We start from the raw sequence: 16,280 nt of genomic DNA, 5'->3' as shown, positions 1-16,280 counted from the left end.
GCTGTGCTGCGCGCGGCCCGAGCTCCTGCGTGTGCCAGCCCCGCGGTCTTCTCTGCCGGCGTCTCCGGCGATGGATAATGCCTGCGAGTCGCCCACGGAAAAAGGTGGAGACACAGCGGCGTCGGACGAGACGGCCCCGCCTCCCGGGGGCTCCGGGGCTCCTGACACGGACGGAATCCCGGAGGAAACGGACGGGGACGCGGAGGCGGACGTGAAAGAAGCCGCGGCTGAGGACGGCGAGGTAGGGAGAGAGGTGTGGATGAGGCCGGGAGTGCTCCGAGATCGCGTCACTGGCTGTTCCACCGGCCTCCCGGCCGATCCCTCCTGAGCGGAGACAATTCGAACTCACCAGGACTCCCTGTAGATCTGCAGTCGCGGAGGCAGGTGCGGGGCAGGGAAGACAAAACTAGAGTGCTGGTCCCGTTCCAGGGACCCAAGCACTGGTTAATATTTTTAATCCCTGCCCTTGACTATTAAAGCCACTTCTAAGGGAATTTTAAATAGCCTGTTGGTTTTAATGGTGAGGAAAGTGTGGTCTGATGTCACACCGAGATGGTGCAAGAGCTAGAGCCCAGGATTCCTAGAATCCCTTTCACTGCGATATGGTTTCTCTTAGATGCTTAAGCTTAACTTTATTATAGGCTGCAGAGTGGTTAAAGGGAGTTACTGGTTTAATTACCTTCTTACCCTTTTGGGACATTTAACTGCTCAACTGCTACCAGTGATCTGGGTGCTAATGTCCAGTGGTCTCACTTTTGCATAGACACACCAAACCCATCAACTGTGCCACACCAAAAGCTCAGCAGTGTTGCCTGGGGGAGCCTCAGTTAGACCAGAATCTCAGTGTTCTCAGGGTTCCACTTCTGGAGATAGCATCTTGGGTCCTTAGAGCCCTAAGTAAGGGGCTAAAAGACTAAAGAAGGACATTGGATTAGAGCATAAAGTTGCATCAAAATATATAAAGTAAGAACTTTTAGAAAAAGTACAATATCATGAAACTTTTAAAAAGGAACCTTTGAAACATCTCAAAGACAGAAAGGATTTGAAAAATAATTAACTTAGTCCTCTACATACAGAAATTTGCACCCAACAGAAGATAAAATTCTTTTGTTGTTGTTAATCCTCCCCTGAGGATATTTTTTCCATTGGTTTTTAGACAGAGTAGAAGGAGTGTGTGGGGAGAGACAGAGAGAGAGAGACAGAGCTAGGGATCAAACTTGCAAGCCAGGTAATGTGCACTGGACCAGGAATCGAACCCTAGACCCTTCAGTCTGAGGGCCGACACTCTAACCACCGAACTACACTGGCCAGGGCATAATTCTTTTTTTGTTTGATGCTTCCAAAACACTTAAAAATCGACTGTATACCTGACCACACAGAAAAACAAAAATTCTTACAAGTAGAAATCATAACAGACAACATCCTGTTAGTACAGTGCAATAAATTTAAAATTAACAACAAAAACTCCCACCCCCACTATCTCCCCCCCCAAAAAAAACTAACACCTGGACATTTTAAACTGTTTTCTAAATAGCCTCTAGATTAAAGAAGTTAACAAAAAGACACTACATCAAATGCTTTGGGGTTTGAGCACATCCTTATTTAAAAACAATTCATAGCCTTACATATTTTTTTAACAAGCAGAAGATATTGAAATTAAGCACCCAACTCAAGAAACCAGAATAATAATGAAATAAACCAGAGGAATGTAGAAAGAAGGAATTAATAAGAATAAAAGTAGATATTAATGAATGAATGCTTAAAAAACATAAATAATAAAGCCCTAGTTATTTGAAATGTAAATGTACAAAATGAAAAAAGAAGGGCTATAGGCACTGATATGGAGATCTTTAAAGTTATAAGAAAATTTAATGTTCAAGTTTAGGCCAAATACATTTTTAAATCTGAAGCCCAGCTGCTGTGGCTCAGTGCCTGGGCGTCAACCCATGTACCAAGAGGTTGCTGGTTCGATTCCTGGGCAGGGCACGTGCACAGATTGTGGGCCAACCCCAGTGGGGGGACATGCAGGAGGGGAGCCAATCAATGTTCTCTGTCACTAATGTTTTTATCTTTCTCTCCCTCTTCCTTCCTCTCTCTCTAAATTCAATAAAAGGAAAAAAAGTTTTTTAATTTTTTTAAATCTAAGAAAAGTTGCTCATTTTTTAAAGAAAATATAAATCACCAAAACTGAAGCAGAAAGAAGTTAGAAAACTTATATAAATCAGTAACTAGAGAAGAAATTGAAAAGGTGGCTAAAGATATTCTACCTTCACTTACCTCTCATATTCCTCTGAGTTTAAAGTGAGTTCTTTTAGGAAAACAAAATTTAAATCCTATTAATGAGGTTTTTGTACCGTAGATTGTAAATTAAGTTGGAGGGGATAAAGTTTGTTTTGATTTTTTGTTGTTGTTGTTTTTATTAAACATCTAGCATGAATAAAACTATGCTAAATGCTTTAGTGTGGAGAAATAAATGATAAAAACCTATCTTCAAAAAGTTTTCAGTCACCCTGTCTGGTTTGCTCAGTAGTAAGAGCATTGGCCTGCAGCCCAAAGGGTCTCCTGATTGATTCCTCATCAAGGGCACATACCTGGGTTGCAGGTTCGATCCCCAGCCCTGGTCTGGTTCATGCCGGAGGCAAGCAATCAATTTGTCTCTCTCACATCAATGTTTCTCTCTCTCTCCCCCTCCCTCCCTCCTACTCTATCAAAAAATCAATAGAAAAATATCCTCTGATGAGGACTAACAAAACAAGAAAAATTTTCAGTCTAGTAATATTTGCATGATACAGCATTAAAAGACAGTGAAGATGCCTGGCCTGTGTGGCTCAGTGGTTGAGCGTTGACCCATGAACCAAGAGGTCACCAGTTCATTTCCGGGTCAGAGCACATGCCTACTTGTGGGCCCGATCCCCAGTGGGGGGACATGCAGGAGGCAGCCAGTCGATGTTCTCTCTCATCGATGTCTCTGTCTCTTTCTCCCTCTCCCTTCCGCTCTAAAAATCAATAAAGAAAAAAAACATTTTTTTAAATCATAATGAAGAAAAGAGTACTGCGTGTGGGAGGAGCTCACTTAAATGTTTCAAATTCAAAGAAACACTGTTGTCATGAGAAAATGCCTCCTTTTTAATATTTCCACATGGAATCATCACAAGTGAAGAGATCTATAGATTTAGAGGCAGAAGAGTTGACAGAAAAAGGACTTTTCTGACATCCTCTGTAAAGAATGAGATTAGGAGAGTGGGCTTAGGGGGAGAGAAGTTTTAATGAGCCTTCTCATTTTATTGCCCTTGTAAACAGATATGGAAGCTAGGATCATAGCTAAATAGAAAACTGAATTTTTAGCTAGTTATCTTTCCACAGCTGGGCTATAAACTTCTTTAGGAGAGATAATGTATCCTACCTTTGATGTTACAGCCAGTGCCTGGAATGAAAGAAAAAGCTACTAAATGAATGGATTTGTTGTGTTGTAATGAGAATGATGTCTTCTCACCTTGCCCAAGTCTGGAAAATAGGCCAAATATATAAAAGTGTTTCTTTCGCCCTGGCCGGTTTGGCTCAGCGGTTAGAACGTCAGCCTGCGGTCCGGAGAGAGCCGGGTTCGGTTCCGCTAAGGGCACATACCTTGGTTGCAGTTTGTCCCCAGCCCTGGTTGGGTCGTGTGGGTGGCAACCACTCGATGTGTCGCTTTCACGTCGATGTTTCTCTCTCTCTCCCTCCCTCTATCTGAACAAAATATCGAAAAAATAAAATATAAAAATAAAAAAGTGTTTCTTTCATCTCCAAAGCTCAAGAGTCAGGACATCTCGGATTTAACAGCAGTTGAAAGGGAAGACTCATCGTTACTTACCCCTGCAGCCAAAAAACTGAAAATAGACACAAAAGAAAAGAAAGAGAAGAAGCAGAAAGTAGATGAAGATGAGATTCAAAAGATGCAGTAAGTTACTTTCTTATCTTTCCCCATTGCAAGGCTCTAACTTGACCACACAAAGTTAATACATATTTCTTGACCTTTAATTTATTTTCCTTTTATAAACTCAAAAGAAAATAAAGAAGTTAATACATTGGTATATCATAGAAAATATCACCTTGCCACCAAGATAAGTACTGTTAATATTTTGATGTATATTCTCCAAGATATTTTCTATACATATACAGGGATGGGCAAAAGTAGGTTTATAGTTGTAATACAAATAAATAATACAATAATAAATAAGAACACAAAAGTAAACTGTTTTGCGTACTCACAACTGTAAACATACTTTTGCCCACCCCTGTCTGTAAATTAAATTTAAAATTTCAAAGATGTTAAATACTGTTTGTAACCCTTTTTTTTTTTTTACATTAAATATTTTAGATGTATTGCATGCCAGTAACTGTATGTCTAGGTCATTGTTTTCTTCAAAATGGAAATAACTTTATTATGTTTTCTTATTGTAAAACTAGTATGGCCTCATTACAAATAATTCAGAGAATACAGAAAAATAGAAAAAAATAATTACCCATAATCCTACCACTTAGAGTTCACCCTAGGGTATATACCTTTTCAGGGTTTTTTTTTTAGTGTTTGATATGTATTGCTAAATATTTTTATGTCAGTAAATATAACTGTAAATCATCATTTTTAATGGCTGCATTGTATACCATTGTGTGGATGAATCATAATTTAACCAATCCTTGCAGCTGTTCTGGTGTTTTAGATTTTTTTCTTTTGACAACATTATGATGAATATCTTGAGCACATCTGTACATATTTGTCCATTTGCTTACTAAAATAAACTAGAAATGTAGATGCTAGTTCAAATAGTATGAATATTTTCAAAGGATTTTCATATGTTTTTTTTTTTTCTTTATTCATTTTAAAGAGAGAGTAATGGAGAGGGAGAGAGAGAGAAAAAAACACTGATGAGAGAGAACATCAATTGGCTGCCTCCTGCATGTCCCACATTGGGAATCAGGCCCACAACCTGGGCATGTGCCCTGACCGGGAATCGAACCAGCAACCCCTTGGTGCATGGGTCGACACTCAACCACTGAGCCACACTGGTCGGGCAGATTTTCATATGTATTTATAAATTCTCCAAAATTATTGTTTCACTTCACATTTCACCAGCATGTATGAGTTCCTGTCTACCATTCTTTTTAATACTTGTCAATCTGGTTTATGAAAAATGTTATCTTATTTATCATTTTAATTTCTATAACAGTGAAGGTTAATTTTTTCCCTCTATACTTATTGGCCATTGGTGTTTTTGTAAATTTTCTGTTCATGTCCTTTGCTCATTTTCTAAAATTGGTATGACCATCGTTTTATTTATTTGAAAGAATTAATTCCTGTAGAGCGTTAACCCTTTTCCATATATTTTACAAATATTTTCCTCCTTAATCTGTTAATGTTGAAAACTACTGGGTTGAATATAAATTTATATATTACATTTTTACCATAATGTGAAGTGTAGTAGGGTAGCATTATAGGGAGAACCTAATGCTGAAAACACAATCTATATGGTATGATACAGTGACACAACATTGTTGTTTAAGTTTTTGTTCTTAAAGTAAGAAAGGAAGTTATGTTTCACTTATTCTCAAGTTCCTTAAGAGTAGAAATATTTTATCTTCATTCCTCATGTTCACCAAACCTAATACTACTGACCCCTTGAAAATTCATTTGCTAATTGACACTTGATTTCATTGATGTAATAGTATATTTTAAGCATTCTTTTATTTTTTTTTTAATCCTCACCCAAGGACATTTTTCGATATTTTGTTTAAGTAGAGTAGGAGGGAGAGAGAGAGACAGAAACATCAACGTGAAAGGGACACATTGAGTGGTTGCCACCCACAGACCCAACCAGGGCCGGGGACAAACTGCAACCAAGGTACATGCCCTTAGCGGACACCGAACCCGGGTCTCTCCGGACCGCAGGCCAATGCTCTAACTGCTGAGCAAAATCGGCCAGGGCTAAGCATTCTTTCTTATAAGTGAACTTAACTACCTGAATCTTTGTCTAGAATCCTGGTTTCTTCATTTTCTGAGGAGCAGCTGAACCGTTATGAAATGTATCGCCGGTCAGCCTTCCCTAAGGCAGCTATTAAAAGGGTAAGGATGGACTACTGTATTTCATTTTCATCAGCTATGAGGACCGAACTGGACCCCAGAATTATGTCCATTGGCATTTGGAAATGAGGTATTGGGCACGTTGGTAGACATTTAGGTGGGAAAATAAAAATAATACGTCCCTCAATAATCTGATCAGTTGCAGTTTTGTATTCCAGGGATAGGGTCTTGACAAACAGAATCCTTGCCTCAATAGTCTCAATTTCAGCATCTGACCTTTAGTAAACACTTTTTCAGTGCAGAGCTCTTTTGGGTACTTGTTTCTAAAGCCAGGCCTTGACTACCTTAATCAGAGTCTTTGTCCTTCTTTCCAGCTGATCCAGTCCATCACTGGCACCTCCGTGTCTCAGAATGTGGTTATCGCTATGTCTGGTATTTCCAAGGTTTTTGTTGGGGAAGTGGTAGAAGAAGGTGAGTGTTGTTGGTATAACTAATGGATTGAACTTGTGATGGTCTTATTTTCAAGAACATCTGGACTGAGGGACTTAATAAGGCAGCTGTAGTAGTTTCCACTTACACTAGAAGTTGATCAAGGGGGGAACCTTTTTTTTTTTTAATTTTTTTTCCTTTATTGACTTAGAGAGGGAAACATCGATGAGAGAGAACATCAACTGGCTCCTCCTGCATGCCCCCCACTGGGGATTGGGCCCACAACCTGGGCATGTGTCCTGACCGGGAATGGAACCGGCGACCTCTTGGTGCAGTGTCGATGCTCAACCCCTGAGCCACACCAGCCTGACAAGGGAGGAACCTTTGTATTTAGCAGAGCATGCCCATTATTCCTTCAGAGTTTCCATAGTGGGAGTTAGGAAGCATCTAGGAAATGTCCCTTCCTGATGCCTGTCCTCAGCCCAGGGTGACAGAAGCAGACCTTGTATTTTTATCCAATGAACTTTGCTCATTTCTGCTGCCAAAAGTAAAGATACAAGAGAAGCCATCACTAAGGCTGACCAGTATGGCATGGTAAGGAGTTATCCTTGATGTTGTGACTCCTGGAAACTGCCCCCCACCCCCTACCCATCGAGTAAAAGAACTGGGCTGCTGCCCACTACTGATCTCTAGCTGGTGAAATGTTTTATTTTAAGCATAATACATGTTTTTACCTGTGGCCTGTGATAAAGCCTGGTATGGGATATTATACTAAAGCTAACATGACATACTTTATAGCATTCTTTTAAGAGAAAATGTCTTTATTTCCTTAGCAAGCTTTAGAAGAGTTAATGAGAATTACAGGACTCAAAAGGATTGTGAATAAGCTATGGTGTGATCATGAAACTTTCTCCTTGCCCTCTATTTAGCACTGGATGTGTGTGAGAAGTGGGGAGAAATGCCACCACTACAACCCAAACATATGAGAGAGGCTGTTCGGAGATTAAAGTCGAAGGGGCAAATACCCAACTCGAAGCACAAAAAAATCATCTTCTTCTAAGACCAAAGCCTATAAAGGCCTGGTACTGGAGGACATGCTGGTTCCAGACTTCAATTTGCAGACTGTGCACTGGTGCTTTAGTATTTTCCCATGATTTTAATGTCTTCCTCAAAACTCTTATGTTCATTACACATGACAGGCATGCGGTGTCTCATACATGCCATGACTAAATATTGGACCTTAGAGTATTTCGAAGCATTTAACTGTCCTTGGCTAGTTGGAAGAAGAAAGACACATAGGCCTTAAGCATCTTCTGGACAGGAGAGCTGCTTTCAGAGAGAATCTTTCCAAGAGAACTTGGATGGTTTCGCATTGAATCCTGAAGTTGCTATGTCTTACATCTGGTTTTAAGTAAATGAAACAACCAGAAACTTTTGACTTGTGATGCTAACATGAACAACGTGTATATGAGTAGTGGAATAGTTTGTCCCTATGAACGTTTAAGATTCTCCTTTGGATTTTGGGGAGTGATCATTAAACTGTTTCCCAACTTGTCATATGTGTATTCATTTTCTGTCTAACTTGGTGGAATGAGGGGAATTCATCATTCTTTTGGTGCCAGAGTAAAACCAATCTTAAGTTTTTTTGTGAACATTTGAGCCTTTCCCACTTTCTACTAGAGCTATTAAATTTTAATCTCATAAGAGTACTTAAAAACAATGTAAAAGCCTCTATATTTCAGATTTCTTATAAATAGATATACCACAACCAGTTCTGTTTAATAAGTTTAATTTGCTTTTTTTCAGGTGGTTCACAGAACCAGTATACTCAAGGTTTGATTAGATATTGCAACATTAAAATTTCCCAATACTGACCAGTATTCCAGTTCATCAGATACATTCTTGTTTTCCTCACATAGAGGGGAATGGAGTGACCTTTTATTGACAGTGATTAGCAGTAATAAGGCTACAATATTAATTGGCAGTCCCCAAGAATTCTTTACTGTCATTCAGTGTCACGGGGAGGAGGACTTTGAAGCTGTTCTCTTTTGAAGCTTTCCTGAGCATGTCTTAGTCAAGATTCCAATTCTGTTTAGCACCCTGAGTTTGGGGAAAGCGTCTGGGCTCACAGAGTTGGGCAAATGTGACTTAACATGTTACTAAGGTCATACCTTTAAACATGTCCTTGGCCAATGGAGAAGACACATATGTCAGTGGGGCATTCCACAAAGAAATGCTGGTAAGACTCAGGCTACATTTTGACCTAATTAACTGGGGGGGGGGGGGGGGGCATTCTCTCAGCTCAAACAGGATTTTTTTTAACAGTTATAGGAACTATAAGGCTAAAATTTACAAATAACGCCCTGGCTGGTTTGGCTCAGCAGCAGGAGCGTTGGCCCATGGACCAAAGAGTTGCAGGTTCAATTCTGGTTAAGGATACATGCCTCAGTTTTGGTTTGGTCCCCAGCCCTGGTCGGGGTTGTGTGGGAAGCAACCAGTTGATGTCTCTCTCTCACACTGATGTTTCTCTCTCTCCCCCACTCCTTCCCATTCCGTCTGAAAAAAAAAATTTTTTTAACAAATAACAAGGGAGCAAGTTAATATTCCAAGTCTAGCCACTTAGCAAAACCTCCCAGTTTAAGATTATCTAAGAGTATTTCACCTTATGTCTGTCATAAGAGATGGGGAAAATAATCCCCATTCAACAATAGCTACTATCCATTCCTACCCAGAGGTGAATGGGAATATTCCTATCCTAACAGAAGGGGGTTGAGGGGCCATAGATGTAGGTGAGTGGATAGTACATTCACCAGAATCCCTTGAAACACTTAATGACTGATAAATCACAAGGTAATGACAGAGCTTTTGCTGTTCTCAAATAACCAGATGTTGTACTACTAGCTTGTGCAGCAATGTTCAGTTATTTCCATAGTTTTATGGTGTTACAATAACTGACTTGAAGTTTAGGCAAGTATTAAATAAAGGAGGAAAAAGAACAAGCCCTTAAGTGTAAAGATTAAAATGGAACGTTCCCATACCACTATGGCAATACTTCAAACTACCCTCCAGAACTAAGGGGAAGCTAATGTAAATGGGTCAAATGGAAGCCTTTAAGTTATGGGATAAGTGAGGGACTGTGTTTATACCTTGTATATTCCATACACAGGAACCCTTCATTTTAGAACCATGAAAAAGAATACATAAGGTTTAGGCCCATGGCAAAATCAGGGTCAGATTAAATATACAGCAAAAAGCAACTAACACAAGAAGAGGATCCATACCTTCTGTCTTCAGTCAAAGAAACTAGGCTAATTATTCCAGTGAGTTGAAAACACAATTTGAGACTGATAACCATCCCTGCAGTGTAGCTACGAGAGATTTACACCAGTGCACATGCACTACAGCCTATCTCCAGTACATCCATGTAAACAGGAAATCAAGACAATCACAGACGAGACTGTTGTAAATGTTTCACAGCTGAAAGGGTGATGTCCACAGCTGGAGTCTTTGAGGGAAGTGGTGCTATCATCACCCCAGACGTTTCCTTGAGGTATTATTTCTTGTTCAGAGTCTTCAAGTTCCAAGGCAGAAATTGTAAGCAGTCCAAAGGAGCTGACACTACCTTTTTTTCCTTCCACTTTTTTCCTTTACATTTATCCTGAGGATAACCAGTTCACATTTCTTCATTGGGGGGGGGGGGGGGGGGGGGGGAATCCTCCTCCTTGCATTGAATTGAAGTATAAAGTTATACAAGATGATTTTTACTAAAATTCCATGGGACAAATGACCACTACCACATTCCCTGAGGGAGGATTTCAAGATAAAATGGCTAAAGCTGCCATATAATGGAAGTAAGAAATTTAGAGCTCTATTTGTCACATGGACAAGAGCTCCCGAGAGCCCAGGACCCTACTGAGCTCTGGCTATTAAAGGGGTTAGCCTTGGCACTTCCCAGATTGTTTCTATTGCCTTCCACCGAGCACAAGCTTAAGGTGAAGGTATACCAGGCAATGTCTGCTAGACATGTTCTTTGCCTAGAGGGATGCCTGAGGGATATGGTGGGTGGGGAGAAGAGAGGAAAATCAGGGTGTTATTTTAAACCAATTCTTGCAAGCCTAAGATTGAATAATTCCATTTTCCAGCTCCTGGATCTCCCCACTCCCCTTCCAAGAACATTAAGAGTGCCATACTTGGGAGGACCAGTGATCCATTTGTTCACTATTCTGCCTTTGAAAGAAGTGTTAAGGGGGAGTATGTGGAGTTGTAGACCCCAGTGGCCTGTAATTCCTTTTGGGAGGCCATGCAAGGACTCCTTACCCATCCTGCACTCATGCAGTTACTGCAGCACCACTTGACAGTGAGCTCCACAAATTTCTGATTTGCTATGAGAAGTGCTTTTTTTTTTTTACCTAAGGCTATGAGGTAGGGTCCCAGAGCTAGTATTTCAGGACCTGGTGAACATCCTCTTGACTGGATATTTGATCAAACACCGACCTCAGCTGTTATCGTTCCAGAACAGAGCCAACATTTTAAAGCTGTGTCACATCTAAATGTCTTCACCCCCTGATCATTTTTGCTATTCTTTGCACCTATATTTGGTAGGTAAGGTCACCCAAGATACACAGGTAATTAAGACACTAGCATGGCTGTGTGTGAGGTCTGTTTCTGTGTTGTCTCCTTGCTGATGATGTTGTTGGCCTTTTAGCCATAGCAGCACATCGACCCCTCCCCTCTCAGCAATGCCTAGGTTTCCTTCCTGAGTTCTAACAGCTCACTGCCTCGTCAGCTGCTAAGCTTTCTGTAAGTGCATTACTTCACCGAACCTCACCTGTCACTTTCCTGAGTCTTCACAGCCTGGCTGTGTCCCTTCTGCAATTTTGCTTTTTTAAAGTCTCTCTGGTTTACCTTTCAATGCCTAGAAGTAGTGACATATGATTGCATTATAATATCCTACTTTCCAGTTCTTTATAAAAATCTTGAATAAAGTTAAAACAAACATCAACCAGTAGGAAACTTCCCCTGTTAACATTCTCTCCAGAAAGATGTTTCTTAAGTCTCTAAGTTGTTTCCTAAGCATGACAAAATATTCCCTCAATGTCATGGTAACTGGTGCTTTTAAAACTGCCTTAGTGAAGAATCTGACAGAAGTTCTTTAAAAGTCGGAACAAATTAGATCTTATTCCTTCCTGAACACACGTTTCTTTTTATCCTCAAAAATCTACAAGTCAGGCATGATTTCCCACAGAGAAACAATTTTATCTTACCTTCCATAGCTCTATGTGATTACACTCTGCTGATACTATTGAATCACTTGTTTACCATCCTGCCAGTTCACGGTGAGTTAGCTGATGTGTTTCTATCCAATCAACACAACTTGAAGTACACAAAACAGTATAGATGAAGGCAGAGTGTTGGGAAGAATTAGGTAAGAAAAAAGGAGGAGGAAATTGTGCTTTTATGAGGCAGGGGCAAATCCTAGCTAGGATGAAGGGTGGTTTTTTTAAGTCAAACTTACATGATTTTGAAAAGCCACAGTGATAGAGGGGAGTGGGATGCAACAGGCTAAGATGTTTGTTACTGTTTAAAACACATTTTCAGCTCCCAAACCAAGTGCTAAGGAGAGTGCAGGCAGAAAGTCATAGTGCTAGGGAGCCGGATGTGCCAGGGACCCCAGGGAGACGGCTCTAGGCAGGCACCTGGGGCTCAGACTCAAGCTCCCCACTGATCCCTACCACATCATCATGCCTTCAACCTAGCTCAGAGTGAATATTTTTTTCTTGACTTAAATTCCAAATAAATTGGGTTATAGAAGGGAAAGATGATACAACTGAGCTGCTACTGTTGTTTACTTTCTACCACAGCATCACAATGATGAAAGCACAACAAAGGAAGCTTAACCCTGAAAAATCTGATTGTAGTATCAGCCAAGATGATGAGCTTGGTTCCCCTTCCAAAAAAAGCAGGGTCCTGGTCTTCCTTATCTTGTGCCTTTCCTGGCTCCCGCCATGCTGGCTGTTGCTGGTTCCACTCTACTACCATGGCTAGAGCTAGGCCAAGAACTGTTCAGGTCTGCTACAGGAAACTCTAGGACAGAGAATCTTTGGTGGCCCTATGGGTGACTGAGGAAGTGAATACTTTCCCTTGTTCACAATGGTTGTGGAGGAAGCAAATGTCTGTCATGAAACCACATGGTGAAATGGCCCTACAGTGTGGAAAAGATTCCACCTAGTGTGCAGGGGACCAAAAGGCTTTACATAGACAAGACATGATACTTGTGCCACGCACAAAGCTGCCCCCAGTTTCTTGGAACATGGTCACACTCTGTCCTATCTGCATCCAAGGACAGCTATCAGAAAGGAGTTAAGCACTCCCCGGTCCCTCTGGCATCCTTAGCCTACTTATTCAACACTGGAGGCTGCCTTCTGTCACAGGTGGTGCTATTGCTGGTGATCTCCTCTCTCCTTGGCACAGATGGCTGAGCCACTGCTATCAGAGCTCAAAGAGGGGGTTATATTTCCTAATCTCCTGAAGAAGTTTTTCTTTATCCTGGTTGGCACTGGCCAATGCTTGTTTGGTTTCTATAAGTTCCTTTTGTAGAGTAGGCAGTTCTTTCACCTGAGGAACAATAAGTAGTTCACAGTTAATGAATATAGTAACACACCTTGCAAAACATACACTCAAGTAAGGGAACAAAGTGGAAAAATGCAAGCAGAGAGATCCACAAGTTTGGTCAACGATCAAGAGAACCCAACTCGATTTTTTCTAAGAGCCTTATCCCCTCTTCAGAGTTCATCAGTTACAGGGACAGCAGCTGGCAGATGTGTGATCAGCAACCATCCACCTCCAGCTCCTGATTTACATCCTCTGTTCAGCACATCTAATGCTAATATGCATTTCCTCACTTGATCCTCACCTCCTTTTACAATGACAAAGAGGCTGCTGCTAAGCGACAGCCCAAACCACCTATCTATACACAGTATGAGAAACATTTTCAATCGTCTGGGTCTTACCAGCTTCTGCAACTACAGTCCCTAAGGGTTTATGGGGAAGGTACTGTTAAGTTAGGTCCTCACCTGCTGTCCAAAAGCCTCCTCTGTGGGCACCAAAAACACCTGTTTCGGGGGTGGCTGTCTCTTCTCATTTTTAGGTACTTCAGCTGATGGTCTATCCTGAGCAGCAGCTGGGGGAAAAAAAAGGTTCTAAATGACAAATTGCTGCCAACATGCAGACAATTCCTAGTTGTCATCTATTTCCTTACAGGAGAAAAAAGGCAGAGGAGCCAGGGAGCTGACAATCCCAACTTACCGCCTATATGGAACACACCATCATCACTCCTCTTCAGCACAACACGCTCCATGGCCAGAGTGACGGGCACGGGGCCTGGAGATGTCGGGTAGATGGGGGGAATATCATCCTGTAGGAAAGAGGGAACCTGCATGATGCCCAAACCAACTCAGCAGTTTAGGTAACAGCCCAGGCTTCTACCACTGGTTCTGAAGCACTGTCATGTCATTCTTTATCCATACATTCTTTTTGTTTTGTTTTGTTTCGTTTCGTTTTTGTTAATCCTCACCTGAGGATATTTTTTCCACTGATTCTTAGAGAGAGTGGGGGGAAGAAGAGAGAGTGAGAGAGAAAAACATGGATGTGAGAGAGACACATTGATTGGTTGCCTCCCTCATGAGCCCCTACTGGGGCCGGGAACTGAACCTACAACCTAGGCACATGCCCTTGACCAGGAATTGAACCCGCTACCCTTTGGCGTGCAGACCAATGCTCTAACCACTGAACAAACTGGCCAGGGCTATCCATACATTCTTGGAAAATATGAGAGGCAGAACTGAGTCTCTCCCATTCTAGAGATGGTGAAATTGAAGCTCACATATACTAGGGATTGCCCAGTTGTGCTGCATGTCAAAGATAAGGTCTCTTGGCCTGGGCCCAGGACTTTCTGACAGCAACACATATTTCTATACTGGTACAACATTAACAGAGAATGCTAATATGCATTTCCTCACTTGATCCTCACCTCCTTTTACAATGAGAAAGCATGAGGCTAACAGCTGTCACTGCCAGAATTCCTTGCCTGACAAAATATAGGGTAAAAACCAAAAGTTTCTCTCACCTTTAAGGTGATTCTGGAGTTCAGGAGCTCAATCTGCATGGGAACTACCACTGGAATCTCCTCATCCTCCAAGAAGGGCCCCAGGCCATTGAGCACTGAGGTGAGCAGTTCAAGATCACAGCCCTGAAGTAACAAATGCAGGAAGCCATTCTTTATGGCTAGGGGAGAATGAACAGCTGCACCAGGCCCCACCTCAAAGCGAAGGCCCACAGCTGGCCTGATGTGGCAAGTCTTCAAAGTTGAAGATTCTTGAAAGCTCATACCTTTGAGAAAACAAAAAAAACGTTAATTATTAGTCAGGGACTGTTCTAAGCACTTTACATATATTTAATATTCATAACAACCCTATGCCAAAAGTATTATCATCCTTCCCATCTTTTTTGTTTGTTTGTTTTGTTTTGTTTTATCCTCACCCGAGGACAATTTTCCATTTTTTCTTCAGATAGAGTGGGAGGGACAGAGAGGAGGAGAGAGAGAGAGAGAAATATCAACATAAAAGGGACCGATCGAGTGGCTGCCACCCACACAACCCAACCAGGGCTGGGGACAAACCGCAGCCGAGGCATGCGCCCTTAGCGGGAACCGAACCCAGGTCTCTCTGGAACGCAGGCCAACGCTCTAACCGCTGAACCAAACCAGCCGGGGCATCATCCTTCCCATCTTAGAGATGAAGGAACTAAGGCAAATAACTTGCCCAAAGTTACACAACTTATAATAACAAGGATAGGATCTGAACACCAGCAGCCTGACTGCAAAATCCATGGGCTTAGCTACTTTGCTGTAATGTCCATGGTAGAAGGGAGTTTAAGGACCAAAAATATCTGGCCTTGCTAATAATGGCCAAGGAAAACTCTGAAAACACAGAACCCTTAACTCCACTAAGTGAATATATTAAACAACTGACAGCCCTGGCCAGTTTGGCTCAGCGGTTGAGCATCGGCCTGCGGACCAGAGAGTCCCAGGTTGGGTTCCCGCTAGGGGGCATGTACCACAAAAAAAAAAAAGACAAATTAATTAACCTGTTTTACTTGTGTAGAAATGTTTGTGTAATTAAAATATGTGTGAAAAGTTTACTTTCACAGAAAAGTTCTCTATATGTATTACTGTCATTTTAAATTTACACTGAATAGATCTAGTAAATGCGTGCATTTACCAGTCACTGCAAGTAAACAAATGCACACGGCTGGGACGTGGTTTAGCGCACATCAGAATATCAGACAGTATGCCTTAAAACTGCTGCAGAAAGTCACACCACATGAAAACAAAACCAGTTACCATGTGTGATTCAGTGTGATCACATGCTAACCATTCGCTGAACATTGTTTACAAACAGTGACTCTTGGATTTAATTTTTTTTCTTCATTGATTTTTAGAGAGAGACAAAGGGAAAGGGAGAAAGAGACAGAAACATCGATGAGAGAGAACACTGACTGGCCTCCTCCTGCATGCCCCCCACTGGGGATTTGACCCACATCCTGGGCATGTGCCCTGACTAAGAATTGAACCAGCGACCTCTTAGTGTATGGGTCGACGCTCAACCACTGAGCCACACTGGCTGGGCGTGACTCTTGGATTTAAATATGTAGACTATAGTTGTAGGTATGTAATATATATGTCAGTGAAATAATTGCAGTGTTTTTTCCAACATATGGCCTATTCACTAAAATT

General features: G+C 41.5%; 2 protein-coding genes across 10 annotated transcripts in view; one reads left to right on the top strand and one right to left on the bottom strand.

The window, feature by feature from the left end:
• Positions 1-8,037, top strand: TAF11 (TATA-box binding protein associated factor 11). Of its 2 annotated transcripts, XM_036248127.1 has the most exons (5): positions 7-241; positions 3,789-3,937; positions 6,013-6,100; positions 6,433-6,529; positions 7,417-8,037. In XM_036248127.1, exons 1-5 carry the CDS (start codon positions 71-73, stop codon positions 7,545-7,547), a joined length of 636 nt encoding a protein of 211 aa, XP_036104020.1. In that variant the 5' UTR covers positions 7-70; the 3' UTR covers positions 7,548-8,037. The 2 variants fall into 2 exon arrangements, with proteins under 2 accessions (XP_036104021.1, XP_036104020.1); XM_036248128.1 differs by lacking the exon at positions 6,433-6,529 and having other exon boundaries at positions 1-241; positions 7,417-7,473.
• A 2,233-nt stretch (positions 8,038-10,270) lies between these two features.
• The window catches only part of UHRF1BP1 (UHRF1 binding protein 1), an 83,373-nt gene continuing 77,363 nt past the window's right edge, over positions 10,271-16,280 (bottom strand). For 6 of the 8 annotated variants that reach the window (XM_036248123.1, XM_036248125.1, XM_036248126.1 and 3 more), the window contains 5 exons: positions 14,613-14,875; positions 14,061-14,084; positions 13,793-13,901; positions 13,561-13,667; positions 10,271-13,102 (listed from right to left, as the gene is read on the bottom strand). In XM_036248123.1, coding sequence (XP_036104016.1) covers positions 12,977-13,102; positions 13,561-13,667; positions 13,793-13,901; positions 14,061-14,084; positions 14,613-14,875 — 629 coding nt within the window. In that variant the 3' untranslated portion in view covers positions 10,271-12,976. The remainder of the gene's footprint in view (positions 13,103-13,560; positions 13,668-13,792; positions 13,902-14,060; positions 14,085-14,612; positions 14,876-16,280) is intronic. The other 2 variants (XM_036248121.1, XM_036248122.1) reach the window with 2 other exon arrangements.

Source organism: Molossus molossus, unplaced genomic scaffold, assembly GCF_014108415.1.
Source record: "Molossus molossus isolate mMolMol1 unplaced genomic scaffold, mMolMol1.p scaffold_m16_p_8, whole genome shotgun sequence".
Taxonomy (NCBI): domain Eukaryota; kingdom Metazoa; phylum Chordata; class Mammalia; order Chiroptera; family Molossidae; genus Molossus; species Molossus molossus.
Note: the sequence above shows the minus strand (reverse complement) of the source record. Positions and strands in the feature narration are given on the sequence as shown.

Bases quoted from the DNA above. Each gene is read 5' to 3' on its own strand.
- TAF11 (XM_036248127.1), top strand. From the start codon at position 71: ATGGATAATGCCTGCGAGTCGCCCACGGAAAAAGGTGGAGACACAGCG. The intron at 3,938-6,012 runs GTAAGTTACTTT...ATCTTTGTCTAG, and splicing joins GATGAGATTCAAAAGATGCA to AATCCTGGTTTCTTCATTTT. The intron at 6,530-7,416 runs GTGAGTGTTGTT...CCCTCTATTTAG, and splicing joins TGGGGAAGTGGTAGAAGAAG to CACTGGATGTGTGTGAGAAG.